General features: G+C 40.4%; 1 protein-coding gene across 1 annotated transcript in view; it reads left to right on the forward strand.

The window, feature by feature from the left end:
* Positions 1-4,167: 4,167 nt before the first annotated feature.
* NT5C2 (5'-nucleotidase, cytosolic II) overlaps positions 4,168-22,585 on the forward strand; it is a 41,364-nt gene continuing 22,946 nt past the window's right edge. Inside the window, exons 1-2 of the mRNA XM_009962141.2 lie at positions 4,168-4,268; positions 15,802-15,875. Coding sequence (XP_009960443.1) covers positions 4,168-4,268; positions 15,802-15,875 — 175 coding nt within the window. The remainder of the gene's footprint in view (positions 4,269-15,801; positions 15,876-22,585) is intronic.

The following is a 22,585-nucleotide window of genomic DNA, read 5'->3' on the forward strand; positions in this document are numbered from 1 at the left end:
ACTCTGCACGTACACATGTGGGTTGTACTGACAAGGTATTAATGATTCTTGAAGCAGAAGGTGTGAGAAGAGGCAGATGTAGTGCATGGCAAATCAGTGTGAGTACGCTACAACCTTGGGATTGGTTAGTGATGCTTTTGGTTTCTGCTATATAAGCTCTCAGAGAATATCCTGGAAAAAGTGGGATTGCCACTGCTATTTTGTTGATTTCTACATTTTGGTGTGTGCCTCTCATTTGGCTTTGCATCATCAAAGTGTTAAACTAAGAAAGAAATACAGACAGTGTATTTAACCTGAACACATCAAGTATTACCAGCTGCAGAAACTTGTAACTATTTGATGGCCAAAAAAGATAAGAAAAATAATAGTTAAACTTGAAGGGGAATGCTTCTGAACATGCTATATGAGTAAATACTCATTGAAAAAAATACACTATGGATAATACTTTAAATCAGCCAAAATCTGGCAAAAGCAGCAAATAGACTTATGTCAAAATATGTGCTAAAAATCTCATGTTCTTTTGAACCAAAGCATATGTGTTGGATAGTAGCTCTGTATCAAAGCTTCAAAGCTGAGACTTTACGTACTTTTTCAAAATGAACCATGTACCATAAATGCTATCAGATTCTTAGTTAAGACTGCACTAGCAAGGGGCATGTTTGCAGTAAATTATGGGGAGGTGTTCTGACATGCTTTGTCTATGTAAAGATTTCTATTTTTATGTGAAGCTATTTACAGATTATTGATTTCAAAAATAGATTTGTAACTAAAGAAAGATGCATCGTATTTCAGTTGCTCGGAGTTGAGAATCTTGCCTGGCTGGCTGCCCGCTTTCTTATACGTTTATTCCAGTGGCTTACAAGTGTATGGTGATTCAGTCCTTATTTTTCTCTCTTTATTTGAAAGAAGGGATTTGCATTCAGGGATCAGGTCCCATGTCTCTTACCCACACAGGTAGGCTGATTTTTACATCTTTGAAGCATCAGAACAAATTCATTGAAGTCTGTGAGATTTTTTGTGTGAGTAAGACTTCTAGGTGGGGAACATTCATCACAATATCATTTGTCAGTTGTTACTGTTTCATTTTAGAGCAGTAAGCTATTGTCACAGTGCCAGTAGAGCGTGCTAAGCTGTAAGAGTACCTTTAAGTTCATATAATACAAAACTTCAGCATAAGATTTTTTTCTTCTATGCTGTGTGAACATTAAAAGAAGGATTTTAATAAATAAATCAGGGGAAAGCCTGAAGGTAGAGGTAATATCTTTTATTAGAGCAACCGATAGAGTTTGAAAACTTAGACAAGCTTGTGTGCCCAAGAGCTTGTCTATTTTTTCCATCCACACCAGTTGGTCTAATAAAAGATATTGCCTCTGTCTACAAGCCTCGTCCTGCCTATGAACTCTGGTCATTGCAGCTACAGCAAAATACTGCTGGATCATTAAAATTTTTCAGGCCTTTCTTGCTTAGTTATGGAAAATAAAATTTTTTTGGTTTCCTCAAGTCTCAGCTTTTTGAATCCCAGCACACACAAAATAATGCTGTCTGGTTTCTTCTGCTGTAGAGGAGAGTTTCATCACACAGGAGCTCAAACTGCTTCACCAATTCCTCATTTTAGAAAGGATGTTATTAAAGGTAGCCTGCTAAAATTCTTCTGCCATCTGGATTTTAGGGTATTTTGTAGAATAGTATTGACTAACTATCAGAAGTGTGGCATGGATGGCTGTTGGGAGCAATCCTATCCTAGTACCTGTGTCAGCATCTCTGATGTGGTGTGGTGGTGATGGGAAGCAGATGAAGCGGGAAGAAGCGGCTGGCAGAATGGAAAGTCTCTGGCTTTGGCTGTGGGTGTAAATCTTTGAATCTTGCTATGTGCCTGGCTGGGTGAGCAGAATAGTGTAGCCCTTCTAAATGGCAGGAAGCTTGGATTTGGACTTGATGCAGCTGGAAGACCTAGACCCAGAGCTGTGTAAGGGTCATAAGACCAGCCATGCAACAGTTTTTTCAGAGCTATTTAACATGTATATGTCTTTTGGATCTGAATCTGTAGTTCTAGGTTAGTAGTTTTGAAATAGCTCTGAGTAAGACCAAGGTGGTGATGATCTGGACCATCTTGAAAAATCCATGGAGTAGATGCTTTTCCACCCTCTGGGGACACAAGCCCTTTCTGTAGTTTGCAGTCTTGGGGTTGTACCAGATCCTTCACTGTGCTGCATGTCACTCGGTGCTGACCTGGAGTCTGTCACTTGCATGGGCACTGCTTCTTGCCCAAGGACTGCTGCTGCTCTTGCTGCCCCTTGCTGCGGGCCTTTGAAGTGGAACAGGTTGATGCTTGCGGGCTGTTTAGTTCTGTGCCCTGGGCTGCCTTCCATCTGCCTTTGGGCATGGCTTAAATAGCTGGTAATTACTTATAAGCCCTTGGTGGCCCGGCCTGGGCTATTTTAGAAGCTGCTTCTCCCTGCATGCCCTGTTGTGGAAGTTGCGGCTGGCTGGAATGGCCCATCGCCCTCTTGCTTCGGTGACCTCCTCTCCTGGGTGTGTTGCAGGGAATTCAGGGCGGGAGGGAGAGCTCTCAGCTCTGGCATGCAGTCCCTTGGGCTGTCTGCCAGGACCTAAATTTAGTGACCTTTAGGATGTGGCAGAAGATGCATTTGTAAACCTTGGTTATGATGACTGGGAGACAAGCAGAGAATGCTGGGGGAGGGAGGAACATATTTTTTACAGACAGGCTGTTTGCCTTCTGTTTGATTTTTATGACCAGCAACTAGTAGGTAAATAGACTAATAACTGCTGTGACAATTGCAACTGCTGCTCTTTAATCAAATTTAAAACTAAAAAATTATACATATTTCCTCTAGGAGAGCAAGCAGGCGTGTGACTGCCGAAAGCTCTGTGACTTCTCTAACGCTGGTTTGGATGCTTGTTCTACTCTCTGCTTTGCTGAAATAATCTAGTTTCCCTTCTGTGAAATGATGGCAGTCATATTTTAAAGGTGTCTAGAAATGGTTTCTGTATCATTACCCATGTAGCTTGTGGGTGGTTTTGTTTCCTGTAAGGAAGAGCAAACAAGCCAAGGCCTGCGGTCCAGCAGTTGTGTGGGTTACAGAAGAATGCGGTTTCATGTTATACTTGGTTTGGTATAACCGTGGGATGTGTCTCCCACCCCATTTTTCACACCAGCTCTAATGATAGTGTTGTGGCAGGTTGAGCTGGGTTCAGCAAACTACCTAGTTTTTGTTTGCTTTTTGTTGGTTGGTTTTGACGGGTGAGCACTTGGGCTGGTGTGCTGAACTGACTCAGCGTGGGGCTGCCTCATCATCCTACCCACTGCCAGGGATGCGGCAGGACATGTGGCAGGCTGGAGCAGGGGGCGAGCAGGATTGCCCCAGTGTGATAATAACACAGTTGGGAAAGGTACCCCTGTTTCCTTACTGCAGGGCCTTCCTGACAAGAAGGACTGTGTGGTGGTTTGGTTTTGACAGCCAGTACTTGTGAAGGGATGCAGATGTTTGTGAAGATCTGCTGGTGAATATTTGCATTGCTAGTGTTACAGGTTTGGAGTGCGTTCTTGCTCTGTCTGAACGTGGCTGACCTGCAGAGGACAAAAGATCGTCTTTCTACTTTCCTTCCAATTGTTTCTGCTAGCTTAGCACCAGTATAAAGCTTTGTCTTTGCTTAGAGATCGAATGGCCAAGGCCAAGGCTCTTTATTTTTCTGTGTGGTAAAAGTGGCAAGGTCAGTCCTGCTGGAGTTTGTAGACTTTGCCCTGCCTAATTTATCTCATGTATAAAGGGCAGGTTTTCTGTCACCTATAGCTGACATATATTAGTAACTCTAGGGTCAAAAAATACCCCTTTTCACCAATGAAAACAAGGTCTCTGTTTCTAAATGCATTTTCACCACAATGGATAGGAATGTCTTTGCAATTCCAGCCATGTGGAAAAGCCTTCCCAGCTCTCTGTTTAAAGCTTTATCTCATCAAACATCTCAGAGGAAAGCATCTTACTTGACCTGCAAACTCAGATCATTCCACTGATTGCTTTGCAAGACTTCCTGAGTGGCATTGCATCTCTTTGTACCAGGAAACAGAAAACTTTCTGGTGAAACAAACCTTGAACTTAAGCAAGCTTTTCTCTTCTGCTTCTTTCAGAAATAAATAAGCATTTGAAGATGACAACCTCATGGAGCGACCGACTCCAGAATGCAGCAGATCTCCCTGCAAACATGGATGGGCATGCTCTGAAAAAGTACCGCCGGGAAGCCTATCACCGGTAAGTCCTTTGTTAAACCCAAAACTAAACTGCTGAGACAGAGGGAAATAAACTAAGCATAAACCCCACATTTCTTGTTTTCTGCTTGTTGGTAAAACAGAAAGGTCATTCTCACCTTCCTTGCAGGAGGGTTAGTAGAAGAGAATTTAGAAGATAGCACAGTATTAGCCTGCAGGAATTTACAAACAGTAGAGCTGAGATACATGTACTACAGCTTGTGAGGGTAGGCTTTCTTGATGCAGTTGGAAGGTTGATTTCAAAGTTAGATTTTGGGATAGAAGCTTTCAAGTCAGGAAATACTCAGTGGCTGAAGTGTTATAGTAATTATTGCAGTGCACACTGGGAGAGCGTAGCCTTAGACACTGGAATGTACAAATATGAATAAGGAGGAAATCAGATGGGATCAGAAATCAAGTGTTTGAGAATTTTATCTAGTATGATTAATTGTGTGCACTAGAGGATCATGTAGAAGCACTAGGCAAGATCTCAGCCTCCTTTTCTCTGGTAGCTGTGCCTAAAGCCATCTTTGCTGTTAGACAATTACAGTCTAAATGCACAAGATAGAGTATAGAATAAAAGAAATGTTACCACTCACATTTTATAGTTTGGGAATCAAAGTACAGATGTTAGATTGTTTTCACAAGATCACATCGGAGGTTTGGTTGAGACAAGAATTTAGCCCACAGCTCCCAGGGTTCCAGGCATAGAGCATAAAAGATGGATGCAGTCTGTATCCTTATCAGATGTCTGGACCGTTATGGAGTTAAAACCAATAGCATCGAGTAATCGTCAGTATTCTGTTTGTGGGAGGTGTATCTTCAAAGTATAGGTTGTTTAATTTGAGGAGTCATGCAGTATGATGATCAGAGTATATTCAGCAGGAGTTGGGGAGACGTATGTCTGATATAGAAACAGAAAAAGAAGTCAAGTTTCCCAACCTCATGCTTAAATGCCATGTTGCATTTGTGATTCATATACGGTGGTATTTCTGAGGAAGTGTTTTGGAAGTGTTAGGTATCTTTTGATTCTCCAAATGGAATCTTAATTAGAGAAAAACGCCTTAGCATCATATGATAGCCCAGGCTGTGCAGGTTGCGATGTCTAAGGCCAAGTAATGGATCCTGTGATGCATTTCTGAAGCTTTCCAATTCCCAGTGAAGGTGTTTGGGCACATGTCTTAAGTGGTGGCATTATTTGAGTCTCTCTCTGTCAGCTGGTTTTTCAGATAAGGAAACATCTAATGAATGTAATTATATATAGCACGTAAAAAGAGAGAGATTTTATACCGTTCCCTGGCAAAAAGTCTTCATTTTGTTGAAGTCATTGACAGGTTTACTGTTGTGTTGTAATTTTACCTGTGACTTTAGTTGTGTCACTCCTGATGTAGGCTGATGGAAATGAAGTCAGAGTAAGGCCTGGTTTTAATTTTTTTTTCTAAATATTTCCTCAACATTTGTTGTGGTTAGGTGCTGACAGTCTGCTAAGTGTTGTACAAGATCCAAAGGAAGCAGTACTTGTCCTTAAGAGCTCACTCATTCAAGTCCTCATAATGTTTACCCTTACTCATGTAAGAAATCTTTACTTTCAGAAAGAATCTCCTTACAGAAGGTGAGAGTGCACTCATATAGAGGAAGGTTTCCCACTGGGAGCTGGGATCTGGTAGTCCAAAATTAGTCTGTGGTGCAAACTAAGTACTCCTTTTTAGAATCTAGAAATGTCTTATTCAGAACATATTGAGCAGAAATGTTGCTAGCACTTCAGATTTTCATAGAAAGCACAACTTTGTCAATATATTAAGGGGAGGCACATTTTGAAATTACTATCCTCTTAAAAAGAGAGAGAGGGAGGGAATGAGAGAGAGGGAGGGAATGGGAGAGAATGAGAGAACCTGTTGCCAAGACTGTAGTATAAATCTGTGCTATTAATGGCTTTGGTGTACCAGTTTCATGGGAGTTATTTTGATAATCCAGTATTGTAAGAATATGAAACAACCTCATTCCAGAGGCAATGTTGTCAGATTTCTATTTCTGGTATTTTTTTGTGACCTTAGTGTTAACAGATGTGATGTTACTTAAAAGGTAAGTGCAGACTTAACATGATAGAGAGGACTGAAGTTATTTCCCATTGTTGTTTTTTATATTATATTTTTTAGCATTTTAATAATTGTTCAGATGTAGAGTATGTGTGCTGGTCACAGCCATCAGTTCTAAGGTGTAAATTTGTTTCAGTGAGGTCCAAGCATGCTCTGACTCTTGAATATTGCTGAAGCACTGTCAATTTAATGAAAAAGAGAGATGTAAAAAACAAGGCATTCATTGTCAAGATTATTTTCTGTCTTTTCCTTCCTTTTCCTTTGTTTTTCTTTCTCTTTCAGTCTTTTTTCTGTCTCTTTTTCTTCTTACTCTAGCAGCTAAAGAAAAAACCCTTGAAAACATGAATCTAAAGTGACTTAGAAAGAAAAACAATTAAAAACAATTAAAAAGAACATTGAATTTGAATACCTTAAAGCTGGTCCCAGTGAATTTATGGGCCCAATCTGCAAGGCTGGAGGAGCTTGGCAGCTGGGCCACATTTACAGATGGGCGTAACTAGGGCTCGCTTTTGATGCTAATGTTGGAAGCCCAGTTGGGCTCAAAGTCATTCATTGGGATTTTCTAAATGCTGCTAGTAATGCTTGGTTTTCTGAAGTGTGAACTTTTAAAAACTTGTTCCACAGTTTGTTTACTTCATTCTTACTTAAGTATCAGTGGAGATACCTAGACCAACTGATTTAACTTTCTGGTTGTCATGAACTATGACAGATTTTATGTGCTTGAATTGTAAATGTTGAAGCCGCACGAAATAAGGCGAAAACTTTCCAATCCAAGCAAAATAATTTAGCTTAAAAAATAAAAATAATGTTCTTGTGGGCATGAAACTTTTTTAGAAGTAGGTGCATGAAACTTTATTAAAAAATAAGCTCTGAAGATGCCACTCTAATAGTCATATTTTACTGTGGTTGTTCATGTTAGGAATGTGTTTTTTCAGGTGTTGCACTTCTTATTGTATCATACTTGATGGACGGATGTTCAACATATAATACTGTTGGCAGAAATCCCAGTTGAGACAGGTTTAACTGGTGTAATGCATATTGACTCAGCGTATGATGACTATATTGTAATTATGTCCAAATGCCACAGGCAAGAATGTTCAAAATCAAATATTTATAGCTGTTTTCCTCTTGTAGCTCTTTTCCTCCCAAAAGTTTTGCTTGGTGTTTGGATCAGTTTGTAGAGCTGCTTGAGAAATTAGAGTATTGAGGTTACTGATGAAGTAAGCAAAGCTTGTGAGTATGAACACATATGCTGTGCTGTAGAGTTCAAGGGCTGTAAAGGCAGTATCAAGGATCAGAAAAATCTGTAGGGGAGGAGAAGTGGTGGGGTTTTATCTTCAGGATGTTTCTGATGACTTTAACTAGACTTTTGGTTAGCTCTTATTACTATCAGCCACAAACCTTGTTATACAGCATTGTTGGCGCCTGTTAGAGGTGAGGTCTAAAGCTGAATTAATATACAAGCTAGATGTTATTCATTCTCTAGCAGAGGTCACTGGTAAGAGGATACTGCATTACTGTGCTATTGGCAACATACATTTTAATTCAGAAATAAAATGGATGTGTAGCTGTTAGGTGGCTTTTCCTTGGTGTGTGTGGTTGTGAGGCCACCTCCCTCATGCACTGCTTGTTGACTTTTCCGGGTACAGGATAATCACTAGGTCATTTGTTCTGGAGGAGTACTGTCATTTAACGTGATTGTAATTAGGCAAGAACTAGGTTGACTCTGAGCCACCAAATTGCCCTAGTGTCTATTTTTTAACTTGGAGTGAGCACTTCTAGGCACCCTCTGGATTATCTCACATAGCTCTTTAGGGTTTAAATAGCAACCACATCTAGTTAAAGCAAATAATGGAAAAAGTTGGTGTTCCATCCACTCTTGTTACTGACAGTTATCAAGATCCGGGAAACAGGTATTTGCATTTACTTTTATTCTGTGGTTTTGGCTTAACAGGGCAATAAGGCTGAGATGGCCTTTTTGTTAAACATACAGTCTTTGGGATGCTTTTACCATTTTGCATCAGAATTTTTTGAGATTCCTCATCCTGAACATGGGGTTTCTGTTGTTGGTTTAGTTTTGTTTTCTTGCTGTTGTTTACTGGCTAGTGCAGGGAATGTGGCATTGTTATTCCTAATCTTAATTCTCCCGCTGACCGGTCATAGAGTATTGAATAAGTTGCTTCATAGTTTTGTGCTTCAGTTTACTTTCAAAGCATCTTATGGTGGTAGTATGAGTTAAGTGATTTAAGCTGTTCAGATACACTAAGATCCTGGGTAAAAAAATAGTATATAATTTAGTAATGACAAAGCAAAAGGATTACTGATTGGTTGTTTTGATTTTTAGGGTTAAAGATGTATTTTAGTTTGTTCAAATTCATAAACTCTATTCACTGCTAATCTTGTTTCTTCACTTCATTGATACTGGATCGTCAGTGATTGCAAACAGGTGGAAATGTAATATAAACTAGGCTATGAGGCTTGAAACTGTTTATCTATTTGGGTAGCTATATATAAAGTGTCTTTAAAATGATCAGTTCATTGAGGTGGCAAATGAAAAAAAAATCTTTGCTGGTCTGAAAATACTCTTTTCATCAGACACATTTGGGTAGGTGATGTGATTTGGGTAGGTGTGGTATTTTCATGTAGCTGTAAAGGAAGTAGCTCTGTAGGCATTGCTGGCTATGGTCCGTTCCGTCCTCATATGTCTTTGTGCAGCCCCCGTGGACTCGTGCGGTGGCAGGTGTGTAGCGGAGGGCAGCATGTGGCTCTCTATTTATTTTGCTTTAGTGCTTTGGACATTGGAGAGAGGGGGGAGAGGGAGTGTTAAGGCGGCAGAATGGGCGAGCTTATGAGAAAGCAGAACACTTGCCAAATTAATAATAAAGAAATTACATTGAAAATGTCCCATGATCCCTAGCTTTAATAGTTTCATGGAGCAGACGGGTGTTATTTTGGGATGGAATCCATATGTGAACTTCTTGGCACTTTGCTGTTGCCTGGGAAGAAAACCCAAACAATGGAAACAGAAATGGCCAAGGCTATCTCCTTCCATCTGATTCCTGCTGAATTTCAGAGGGAAGTGCTCATAGTCATGGTTCTGGATATGGCCTCATCAGACTTCTAAGTTCATCGTAACCTGATTTGCTAATTTTATGTCCCTATAATTGCGCAAGGACGGTTAGTCTTGTGAAATTGCAGGGCACTATGTTGCAAATGTTACTAGAAGTGGCCAGGAAATTTTTATGCCCTTCTTCTGTCTCCCCTATCTGATATGGTTTCATCTGCCTAAAGTCATCTTGAGCCCAAACACTATCGCTAGATACCATTACAAACATACTGACCCATCAGAATATTCCTATTCGGTTGAAGAAGGGGTAAAATGGAACTCTGAAAATCTAACATTGTAAAAAAAAAGACCAAAATTGTTTGATAAATAATAATATCTGAAATGGTCATTACCTGCCTAAAGAGGCAAGACTCAGCAAAAGAATGACATTCGTTTTAGTAGTTCAAAGCAGTTTATTTCTTATCCCCTCTAAAACAGGTAGCAAAGCATCCAGCACCCAAAGAAAAGACATCTTGATATATGTTGCTATCTTCTTAACGTTGCTTACATGATTTATGCCAGATAAATAAGGTCAATGAGGGATTCATCTGAGTTCACTGCTGTTGGTAGAAGTCACCTGTAACCAGAACTATAATGTTATGTAGTGAGACATCTCCCCCAGCCACCCAACATCTGGGATCTAGCTAGTAATACTGAGGACATCCAGTTGTCATACGAGTAATAGGATTTTTTTCATTATTAGCCTTTTTAAAGATGCCATGGGGAACTTGGACATGGGAGGATATTAAAAACTAATCAGTTTAGTTCCCTGTTATTTCTTTTTAACTCTTCTAGCTTATTAAAACATGGAAGTTGTCCATAAAGTAAAGATCAACCAACGTGCCTAAACTTTGAGGAAGCAGGAGTCTGACTCTTCTGGCTAGTTAGTCCCTGTTTTGTGGCTGGCTCAAGCCCAACTGTCCACCACAGTCTTTTTTAAACACACACGTAAGTCATGCTTAGCCAGCTCCCACTGTATTTGCTGTTCCACTCAGCACTATTGCAAGTTTCTTTGTATTTATTTAATTTCCAGTGAAACATGCTTTCCTGACAAAGAATGCTTCTTGCTGCAAGGTATTTCTAGACACATTTGGAAAATCATTATAAAAGTGCTCTGTTCCAGAAACCTCACCTCACATTGTTCATTTTCATTTTCTCACTATGAGGAGTTGTGAGCCATGTACTGAGTTCCACCAAAATTTTGTGCATTTTGTTTATTTTGTTGGTCATGTTACAAGAATATTATCCATACAAATTTCATTCAAGGCACAGAATGCCCTACGTTTGAGATTTTGGACAAATAAAATAAAAACATTTCTCCCTCTCTGCTTTCTCTCCTGTCCTGTATTGTTCGAGAAGAGTTGGGATTTAGGTTCGTGCCTCAGAAGTGACTGACAAGAACAGTAACAAAACCGAGATCGGTTCTCTTGTAAAAATATAAAGGACTGTGAATTGCAGTGTTGAGGATACCAGGGCTCTGTGACTCCCTTTATGCATGCTCAGCAGTTCCTTCTTCCTTGCAATACAACACATTTTTCTCTTATCCAGCACAATTCTTAGAGCTCAAAAAGAAAATAAATACTGTCATCATTGAGAGCTTTCTGCTGTGGCCAAGCTGCAGGGTTTAATCTTTGAGGAAGAACTCATTAGGGAGGAAACGTGCTTCATGGTTTCCCTTAAACAGCTCCTCAAGTCCTTTTTTCTAAAAATGTGAATGTGCACCAGGCTAAGCCACCCCAAGCCCAGGTTGCTGCCTCTCCACTCCCAGCTGTGCCGTGTGCTGGTCCAGGGAGGCAGTGGGGCTGCATGTGGTTCCTCAGCTGGCTTCCCCACAAGCACCAACACCTTGGACCACTCCAGCCACACTGCACTGGAAGTGGAAAACTGTGGGAGATTCACAGGGATATTCTTCAAAGCAGAAATATAAAGCTCATTTTTTTCATAAGTGAGGAAACATGAAGGCAAGTGAAAGGCAATGTCCTGTTTAAGGACATGCTCTGGATGCAGAGAGGTGTGGAGCTGGGGAGTTGGGTTTAGGCAATACCCACCTCTGCCTCTCAGCACAAGGAAGGGAGAGGGTGTTCTCATGCTATGTCTGCAGTTTGATTTGTCTTACTGCCCAGTGCTGTTAAATTTTTAGATCAGCTTAATTTTTAACTCCAGTGCTCCTAGTTATAATGATTATTTTCTGAATGGAACAAAACAAAATCAGGGGAAGGGAAAGTGTGATTTCTTCTGATTCTGGCAAGTGGAAAGATTATCTAGATTAAAACTTCCTTGTGTAGAAATGTTGGGTGATTTTAGTTTTCCTCTTACTCTGACTTTCATCTGGACTGTTTGTAATCTGGAAGTTTCTTTGATTTTTGTTTATCTAGATGAGCTATAAAAAACTTGTAATCTCATCCTTTCCTTTAGAGATCAGAGGATCTTTTCTCTCAGGTGGTTAGGGTTCTTAGGGCCTTAGTGTTGGTTGTGCTTTATGGTCATTAAAAACAACTCCTGTCATTTCTCTATACCATGTCTTCTGTGGAGATGTTACAGTTTTGTAGCCAACAGACACATTTGACTGGTATTCTTGAAGTCAGGCTGAGCATACCTTTGATTAGTATCTAAGCACAGCTTTGAAACAGGCTAAGTCTGCAGCTTCTGAGGAGCACCTGGCTCTTCCCAGAAACTGTTTGGTGATTTAATCTCAACTTTTATCTTTAGTTCCTAGGATACTGCAGATACTTACTACTTTGAGTAAACCCTCTGAATTAAGCTCATCAGCTTCTGGGAGTAAATATTTGTATCTGCTTAGCCCCTTGTGTCTAGGGGGGCACCATGCATGGGTGTAAAGTTGAGGTCCTGAGTGCCCACAAAATAACCCAATATCTGGCTAGGCCTTCACAAGAGAAGTGAAATTGGTTCCAGGGTTTTTTGCCACTCTTTAGTCTGCCATTTAATCTGCCAAGGCATATCCAGGTTTAAATTGATTAAAGTGTTCTCATTTCCTGTCCGGAACATGTTGTGCAATAGCCTTCTTTAGCTTTTTTAAATATTTGCTGTCTTTTACTCCAGCACTGGTGGGTGCAGTAATTACCACATCAGATCAGTCAGCAGGATGCCTTGAAATCTGCTGGATCCTGTGCACTGTTGGGGCATGATTAGACCCTGCCACGTATGGTTCTGGGTCATAGGCAGTATTTACAACTTGATGGAATAAAGAGAGATCTTCAGCAGCTGTTACCAAGAGGGGCTGGTATAGTAATTTTCATGCTTTAGCATTAAGACTTATTTTGGAACAAAAATATGCTAATAGATGTTGTTCATTTCATTGCCTTTAGTAAACTTTTCTGTATCTTCAGCATCAATGTGTGCTGGTTTCATGGGTTTTTTTTAGTCTCGGGGTTCAGTCTGTAAATACTCTGAAAGCAAGCGATGAAAAAATGTCAGAGGCTTAGAGATCTTTCCACGGTTTTTGGTCAGTTTGGTGTCGTCATCATCTAAACATAGGCAGGCTGGACTGGAAGAGATCTCTTGGGTCACAGCTCCCTTGTTTTCGCCTTTCACAGGCACTGCCGTATTACCCTTTTTATAAGCGCATTCAGCTCTGTCTTAGTGCTTGTTTTCTGTCCTCAGTTGGGAAGCTGTTCCCAAGTGTTGCAATTCTGAAATGCTCTTCTGAGCGTCTTTAAATTTTCCTTCCTGTTCCTGTCCTGTTCAGAAGGACGAAAAACTGTGCTCTAGGGGCTAAGCCTAAGGGCAAGAACAAAATTGGACTCTGCAGGTTGGACAAAAAAATGTTGCTAGTGTCTCCTGGTGGTATGTTATTCCTTCTTAAAGCTCTCTACTTTCAGAAATGAACTGCGTAAACATGAGATCAGAAATCGTGTGCTTGAGTAAGCTAATAAATAATGCTTCCTGGCATCAGCAGCAACAGAACATAATCATCTTCGTTACACAAAGTATGAGACTGTGTTTAGTACCAAATAGCATTTCGCGTTGGCCTCTTCTGAATCAGAGCTATCTCAATGTTAAAAGACAAACACAGATTCAAACTGCAGATTCAGATAATTTGCTCCATCTACTCAAAAGCCAGCTATTTCAGGAGTGAATTTTAGTGATTTACGATCCCATCTCATATTTCGAAAAGGCATTTCTTTACCAGTTTCCAGGTTTTTTCCCATCACTTTGTCTTGTTTAGGTAATACATAAATCTATCAGAAAAAAGCGTCATTTATAACCTCTGAGGCCCCTTAGTGACAAGCCCCATTGTCAAAGGCAGGCACTTTGCCAGGAAACTGTGACTCCCAGAGAGAGTGTGCAAGGTTAGGGGGAAAGTATACTATTGCCAGAGAAACTGTATTCCAAGTGGATTTGTGTGGAACAACAACGATATCCAGTGACTGGTTAAATTATCCACAGATGTGTTTTCTAGAACACTGTCCAAGAAGATATACAGTACTTTAAGGCTTGGTTCAGACATAATGATCTTCTGAAGTCAAATCAGATCCAAGCAAAACTGCATCGGTACTAGGAAAGCTTTAAAGGAATTGTGTAATATGATTCAGACAAGTAGATGAATCAGACTGCTGCGAACTAAACAAGGAGCACATCGGTGAGAGATGAGGTAAGACAACTTGCAGAGAAGTGTGATAGTTTGATCTTAGCAGTTTGTTGTTAAAATTCGAGCTGTGGCAGATTGACACGGGCAGTGAAACGGGCACGTTGCGCCAACCACCTGCACAGAACGTGCATGTGGAGGAGAATCTCCCAGTGGTTTCTTTCAGCTTTCAGAACGTACGAGTGCTTGGTTTTGCACTTGCTGTCTCCATTGCTGTATCGCTATCCCTGCACTGCTCCTCCTACACGGCAGTGCTGCCGATTTCGGTTTTTAAGAGGATAATTACTCTGCTGACGGCAATGCACTTACTAAATATTTGGAGAATTTTCACATACTGAAGTCAGAGGACAGGTGAAGGCTCTGGGACTTTTCTCATACAGGAGAATTTTGTGTCGGCATCACAGCTCGAGCAGTACATGGGATTTCTGTCCAAGATCAGTGTTCAGAAGCTCAGCTTCCATCCCACAGCTGAGTTCTGATTCTTATTCTTAACGTTCAGATAAGACAGACGGTGGAGAGAAGTCCTGTTCAATTACAGATCTGCTATATGGTTTAAAGTTCTGGGGAAACATAAGCAGCTTAGTTACTGTAGTAGTTAGAACAGGAAGCAAGAAAAGCTTTTGTTGTATTCTCTGACCTATTTCTTTACCATGTTGTTTTCTTGAACTAAATTGAATATGCTGTATTAAAATGTTGTCATCCAAAAGGGCTTGGAAGTATGCAGCTTAGATTCTCATTGCAATAAGCATTAACAGTAAAAATGGAATTTTAAAAATAACCGTTTTGTTGAATTAAAATAAAAAAGAGTTAAATATAAGAAGTTTTTATATTAAATAAAATGAAGTTAAAATAAAAAGAAAAAATTTCACAGTAGAAGTAGCATATTCTTGTGGATGAAAATTTGTCTCAGTCGCTGTTTTTCAGAGCTTTATTAAATGTTTTTAATGCTATTAGTGTGAATGTGGAAGTGGATCTGTTTAGGTTTGCTTTTGAAGTTCCAAAGAGAGTTCAAATGTTGTGAGTTTATTCACAGAAATTTCCCTTCCCTTCCCTTTTCCCTTCCCTTTTCCCTTCCCTTTTCCCTTCCCTTTTCCCTTCCCTTTTCCCTTCCCTTTTCCCTTCCCTTTTCCCTTCCCTTTTCCCTTCCCTTTTCCCTTCCCTTTTCCCTTCCCTTTTCCCTTCCCTTTTCCCTTCCCTTTTCCCTTCCCTTTTCCCTTCCCTTTTCCCTTCCCTTTTCCCTTCCCTTTTCCCTTCCCTTTTCCCTTCCCTTTTCCCTTCCCTTTTCCCTTCCCTTTTCCCTTCCCTTTTCCCTTCCCTTTTCCCTTCCCTCTCTTCATAATAATTTTTTTTTAATCAAGCAAATTTTATTGCTTCCCATCCTCTGTTTCCAGTTTCCTCTCACTTGAGCTCTGAATTCTGCTTCAGGAGATTTTGTACTTCTATTCTTAGGAATTTTTGCAGGTCACATGGAAAGCCATGTGTGTGTGTGCATGCATGCGTGTATGTCTTTAGACAGCATACCAATAAATGGAATAACCCTGCAAAGTCATGGCTTTGCTTCGGGAGAACTCATGGCAAAGAATGAAACATGCCTCTGTTTTCAGGTATATTTTCTGATTTTGACCTAAGAGAGCCAGACATCCTGACAGCTGGCAGAACGTGTTTGCTCTCAAACGTGATTATTTTGAAAATGCTTATACCTATGGCTTTATTTCTTCTCTCTTTACAGGGTCTTTGTAAACAGAAGCTTAGCCATGGAAAAGATAAAGTGCTTTGGGTTTGATATGGATTATACACTTGCTGGTGAGTATCTGCTTAATTTTTTTTTGTCATTGACTAAGTTTGGAATATTGCCTCTTGTTGAGCAAAAACCAGTTACTGGTTGGGCTACTCCAGTTAGCAGGTGCTTCTTCTACTAGCAAATACATCGTTCACTGTTCATTGCACTTTTATTTTAGGTGTTTCCCTTAAATTTGTTATCTGCAAGCTGTATTTGGTCACAAGCCATGTTGCTCTAGTACAGTTCCAAGTGATTATGGGCGTCAAGGAAACCAAAGCTTAATAGGTCTAATTGCTTCCTTAGATGCCTCTATATTCTGATATTGCCCCGGTGCAAGCTTGGCTGTGAATAACGAGGTGATTTGTTTTACTGTTGGTGCATATGGTAGGCTACACCTTTAGCCAGCATGCTCTCCTATGTCCTGAGAAGGTCATTTTTGAATAGGTTTTCTTCTTTCCCACTCCTCGGTTGGCCACATCAGTGACTCATTTTGAGAAGAGGCAAGGCAGGGAGAGTGTCTCGTGTCAGCTGAACAAGTTAATTTAGAAAGCTTTGCCCATTCTTTATGGCAGATAGGCTTTGGGAGGTTGCATAAGACCTTTTAGTTTCATAAAATTTTTTGCGTGACTTCTCCATCTTTCAAATACTGGACAGGCAAGTTCTCTGAGACTTTTTATGAAGGTGGAGGTAATGTTACCATTTTCTGCATAATCAGACTTGCATGATGTTATGTGTTTTAAGGAAGGAAGAGATAAAAAGCCCACTTCCACTTTCCTAGGTTATAGTATCTTACAGGCTGTAACTGAGGATGACACGCAGAATCCTGTGTTCTTTCTCATTACCACTTTCAAGGTTGTGGATAAAAAGCTCCAATCACCCTTGAAACTTCATTTTAGAATTGCTGTGAATATAAACTGAGAAAATGTGAGGTAGAATGTCAGGATCACCTAATAACAGTTAAGGCAGTGTGTCAGTTATGATCATCTAGTTACTGTGTCTGCTGAGAAGAAAGGAGAGATGAGTAATGTGGCCAGGGACAGTTTGAGGGTCACAGGAGCTGGGGTGCCGTATGCAAAGGGCAGGAAGGTTTCCATGTGCTCATGGTTCACTACCACAGTGCTGCAAGGAGCAGTTTTGCAGGCTGTGGCAGGTAATTGCAGTTTGTATTTAGATCACTTGCTTTTGTTCTTTTAAGCAGTTATCCATGAGGCTGTAGTTACGTATAAAAGGTTTGGTTGTTCAACATCTTATTTATACATCTGTTTAAAGTTCCTGCCACTTTTTAAGTCATGAAGTGTATCGTTGTCAATCTGTGCTGGGTCCAACTGCAGGTGTGTGCTTTCGGTGTCTGTGTTTCCCAGCTGTGAGAGCCTTGTGGCAGTGCCTTTAAGGAGCACAAAACAGTTGTTCAAGAACAAATGCTTAAAAAAAAAAAAAAGAAAAAGGTTGTGGGTTTCACTTCCAGAACGGAAAAACAACTTCTGTGCCTCTTCTGTGCCTTTCACAAACTGGTGGCATTTCCCAAGGACTCAGGTGATCCCAGTGGGGCTGGCGTGGAGCATGAAGTGTGTTGCTAACACTCATCCTGACAGAAGGAGAGCTTCAGCACTATCCTCACTTCTCTGACTGTTCATTTTACTCGAGTGTTGCTTGTTCCTATAAACACAGAGCAAATGTGTTGCTATCCACGGAATGATGAGAGGAAAAAATGTGAATGTTTCAAGCATCCTAAAACAGTACTCAGGGACATGGAAGCTTGGGGCTTCCAAGGCTGGAAGATGACAGTGTTACGGTTGAGACAAAGTTGATGCATTCAGGGATGTTGAGTGACAGGGTATGGTGCAGGAAAAGAAAGGGGATGTGGTCTGAGCAGAAAACTGGAAATCTGGACTGCTCTGGGGTAAGCTGCTGTCCTATGACTTCTGTGGTACAACAGAGATAGTAGTTGCAGATCATTTTAGAGGAGTTTTGAGAATGTGATTAGGTTGGAAGGCCTTTTGCAGGTGAAAAGCTTTATGCCTGGTAAGTACTATTTCCCTTTTTTTCCCTTGACTGGGAAATTAACATACAGAATTACCTGTTTGTCTTCATATGTCCCAGAGTCATCCTTTCTTCTCCATGTGTGCTTTTGTTATTGGACTGTTATTTCCTATATGTAACTACCACACACAAAAAAAAACCCTACTTACTCATTGCAGGAGCTTTGAAGAATGTAGTGTTAGAATATTATTATGATTATAATTAATTAATGGGAAATGATAATGAAGAAGTGGGGCAAGTGGCGTATTACATTAGTATGTTGTAGTGCATTCATTAGATCCTGTCGTGTTTTCTGTCTGGGCACATTATCCCTTACACACTCTTTCACATGGAAATGCTACTGTCTAGATTAAAAAAAGAAAAAAATAATGTGAAAAGCTAGTTTATCTGTAATTTAACATCTGGAAATGGTGTCTGCATACCAGATGGTGCATGCTGAACAGAAGCGTTTTGAAGACCGTTCAAGGCGTGTAAATAGACAAAGGAAGAAGAACAGAAGCATCTCCAGTGTCATCGGCTCCACACCTAGTTTTCTGCATTTGTACTTTCAGATATTGTTAAGTCACTTCTCTGTAAAGTTGTTTAAAAATATCCCAAGCACAATCTTCATATTCAATGATTGAATGCAGTCAGAGCCATTGACCCTGCCCAAAACTATATGCCGTGTCCTTTCCCCACTCTCTGTCGTGAACTTTCACATCAGAAATAAAATGATGACATTCATCCCATAGCTGACAGTCATACACAGTGACATCTCAGAAGAAGAATTATTATTTTGGAACAGCTTGAATTACCTGTCTTATGAAGAGGAGGCTGGGGTGTCAGTGAAAGAAAACACATTGTCACTCTTGTCTCTTTCTTCCTCCCAGATCAGTGGCCACTGGTAGCACCAAAAGTCTTGCTTAGGAGTTGGTTCAGTACCAGAGAAGTCAGAATCACTTGACTTATTTTGAACTTTAGAAACTTGAGACAGTTTTGTTCTTCTGCTTTATGAGTTTAAGGACACAGACCTACTTACAACAACACTGTTTTCTGTCTAGAACAATCTAATTTTGGTAGAGACATGGCATTTCCATTTTGAAGTATATGATAACAGCTACTACACACATGCTGCAATGAGCGTGTGGTGCACTACTGCTAGCATGGCTGAGAATGTCAGCTTGCCAAGTGACAGCAGTTTTGGTATCATCATGTTACATTGCACATAAAATACTATTTCATGCATGGTTTTATAGGGCAGTATTTCTTAGCCTTATTAACGTAAAGGATCACTTAACTTGGAATTGAAAACATTCAAGGCTGTCTGATAGAGCATTGCCACAGTGATTTTGTTTGCTTTCAAGTCAAAATTAGGTTAAACTTTGAATTCTTGTTAATAACTTCTACGTTCTCTCATTGTGTTTGTCTCTTTCCTTGCATAGGATTGAGAAATACTGTTAATGGGTGGGTTGGGCAAAGAAAGGCTTTTTGTCTTGAAGAAAAGAGCCTGAAGGTTTTAGCCTTCTCTTCTGAGAAATTATGTAGAAATTAAATTGCTGAATTTGTAGCTGCTGTGATTGCAGCTAGAATTAATTTGATTGCTGGGACCTCAAAATAAAATTAAAGCAAATTGAAATAACTCCCACAGGTTTTAGATTCTTTGTTTTCCCATCAAGGATTGCTGTTGCATGCTCATGTGGTGAGTAAGATCTCCTACATGTATGGAAACTCCCAAGTCTCCCTAGGTTTATGTGCTGGATACACTAATACTAGAGGCTCAGAAATCTGTGTTGTATATGAAGCTGACTGTCCCCTTCCTATACAATGTTTGGTTTGCTTGTGTGAGTGAATCACATTTAGTACATAAAAGAACGTTTCTTTTAAACTAGGTGTTGTTGGGGGGAAAGTCGAAGGAGCAGGAAGAACAGCAGGGTTTGACTGTGGTTTGTATACATAGTTAAATAGTTGCTGCTTAAAATCTTGGAGCGCTTGATGCAAGCAAGAGTCATCAGCTATTTCAGCCCTTGCTGTTAGTGGAGGTTCATAGAAGTTTCCGTGATGTTACACAGCCGTCACCTCAGCAGCCCTTCGTTCTCTGCCGCTGACCTTGCTGCCTGCCAGCCAGGGAGCGAGGCCGTGCCGATTCCTTCCTCCTTGGAAAGCGACAGCGTTACACCAGGGCCTGCAGATGCCTGTGAAGGGCTGCGTTTGCTGTCAGGGCAGAACTGTTTAAATCCTTAAGTTAAGAGAGATTTGAGGGTCCTTTTGTTGTGCATTTTTGTTTGCTAAATAGTAGTTTATTTTATTATGCAAATGATTCATCTCTGCTTACTCATCCCGACTGGCTAGAAGACCAGTAGTCAGTAACAATTCTGGTCTGCCTTCCTGTTTTAGTAGTACTGTTAAAACTGCCCATGCTTTGGTACAGGAAAATGTTGCGTGTAATCTGAAAGATTCACAGCCTTCTCTGTTTTCTGTTTATTGCAAACTGCAGGAAGAAAGATAAAGGTATGTCGGTAGAGAGTCTTCACTGCAACGCTCACCTGAGACTAGGAGTTGGTGAGGCCTGCTGGAAATGCAGCAGAGATTGGTTTCACACAGCGTTTTATTTGGCTGCTTCCTTCTCAGTGTGAGCTGCGCTTGTAATTAGTAGGTCCGGATCCAAGTAATGCAGGAGGCCTTGGCATTACTAGGTCTTAAATGGGACAGGTTGCACAATGAGGGATGGATGGATGTCCCTTGACAGGAGCAGGGCTAAAGCAGTGGGGTTCTCAAACTGGCCGTAATTTCACACCGGGCCATTGGCAGATGGAGAGGGAATTAGTAAGAATTACAAACTCAGTTGTGCTTGAAAAGATTCCTCTGTGACCACCCTCCTTCTCCAAAAGTTACAGCGTTGTTGAAAGTGTTATCTTCTATCTCTGAGGTAAATAAGATGTGATATCAGTAGGCAGGATGCTTTCATTTGGAATGCTTTTCCTGTACTTAAATCACTGCTGCTTCCATGTTCTCCAGAAATCAATAATAAAACTAACATTGGCTGCTGAAAACTGTTTCAATAAAAAAGAAGGGGAAATGAGGCTTGAAAAATACTGGGTTTATTGTGTGCAGATATGATTAATACAACATAATCTGATTGGAATACAGCTTGTGTCCTGGAAACATTGCCAACTTAATGCCAAGATTTGGTGCACTGCAAAGATTTTATTGCAAAATTGCTTATGCTTTCAGCTGTAGCATTTCCTTTCTCATCACATGGGAAAAGACATGGGCAAGACAGCTGTAGTCTTTCTCAACTTACTCCAAAGGGCAACATGAGTAAACAGGTTTTGTCCCTTCCTCAGGTAGGCATTTGTGTCTAAGCCACCCTTGCAGTTTGGAAAAGAGGGAAATTTTTCACACCCACATCTTATTTTTTAAATGTTTTTCTTTACCTGTTGACTCTGGAAAAGATACAGGCAACCAGAATATACAATTGGCTTGTTGCTGCCAATGTGATCTGGGAGAAAAGGTGGCAGCTGAGTTGAGAACTGGTTCGTCAGTCAAAGTAGTATTTTTACTGTAGCTGAGTTGTATCAGTTTTCTATGTTTCGGTTTTTGCAATTGAGAATTGAACTAATGAATTTGTACCTTGTATAAAAAATTTCTGGATTGTACAGATGAAAAACAAAGTATAAATGTGGGACTTTTATGCATGAAAGATTGAACGAAATATTTAAAAATGCTGCTGAGCTTGTAATGTAAGCAACTACAAAGAAATATTTGTTACTGTCTGTTTTTTGGTACCGGACTCTGATACAAATTTTCTAAAGAGGCTTTCCTGCTTAGGTTAAAGGTTTGTCTGTAGTTTTGTCAAGATATAAGGACTACAGGCTTTGAGGGATATACTAAGCAGTTTTGCTTCTTTCCCAGTTCTCTGGACGCAATTCTTTGTGTCGTACAGAAATAGTATGGTGGCTAGAGAAAGGACTTTGTAGATGGGACAACAGTAGCCTTCAAACTGTCCTTGCAAAAAAGGAGAGATGCTTTGACTACTGCACATCTGCTGTCTGCGTTTTCACATTTGCACGTTTCCTGTTTAACAGGTGCAGATTTTGCAGATTTCAGAGGCTGGTTTAGCCATTAGTGATTTAAAGCTAAAGGCAGATGGAGAAGCTAAGTTGTTCCTAGTATGCTTTGAGCTGGATGTTTTTTTCAAATACCAGTGCAGTGCTCAGTGGCTATTGTCCCTGCTCTCTTTGTGTTGCTGCTCTATGGAGTTTGACCATTTAAAGCTGTGTAATGAGCAAACCGAGGTCTGGAGCTGTGGGATCTCACATGCTGGTATAGGGAATGAGGAGTGGGGAAAGCATGTGTTGCCTGCTTCGTCCCAGTAAATCAGCGACTGGCAAACTGCTAACCTGCTGTCTGTGGATTCCTGAAGAATCAGAGTGTTAGACAGAAGCTGCTGAAAGAACAAGTCTTCACAGTGTAAGGAAAGTTTCAAAAGCTGCTATATTCTGTTTTCTTGCTCTTAAAAACATGTGAATTACACCAAGCTGGGTCAGCAGGCTGTTAGTGTACGATTGTCTTTGCCAGAAGGATGGAAATAGGGAGGTATTTTTCACTCTAATAGACCCTCTTATCTAGTAATCCTAATACCACAACAGAAGTACTATTAAATTGCAAATACCCTTGTGATTACACAAACAGCTTGCTCTGTAGGAGGAACCAA

The sequence above is a fragment of the Leptosomus discolor genome, chromosome 6, assembly GCF_034619465.1.
Source record: "Leptosomus discolor isolate bLepDis1 chromosome 6, bLepDis1.hap2, whole genome shotgun sequence".
Taxonomy (NCBI): Eukaryota; Metazoa; Chordata; class Aves; order Leptosomiformes; family Leptosomidae; genus Leptosomus; species Leptosomus discolor.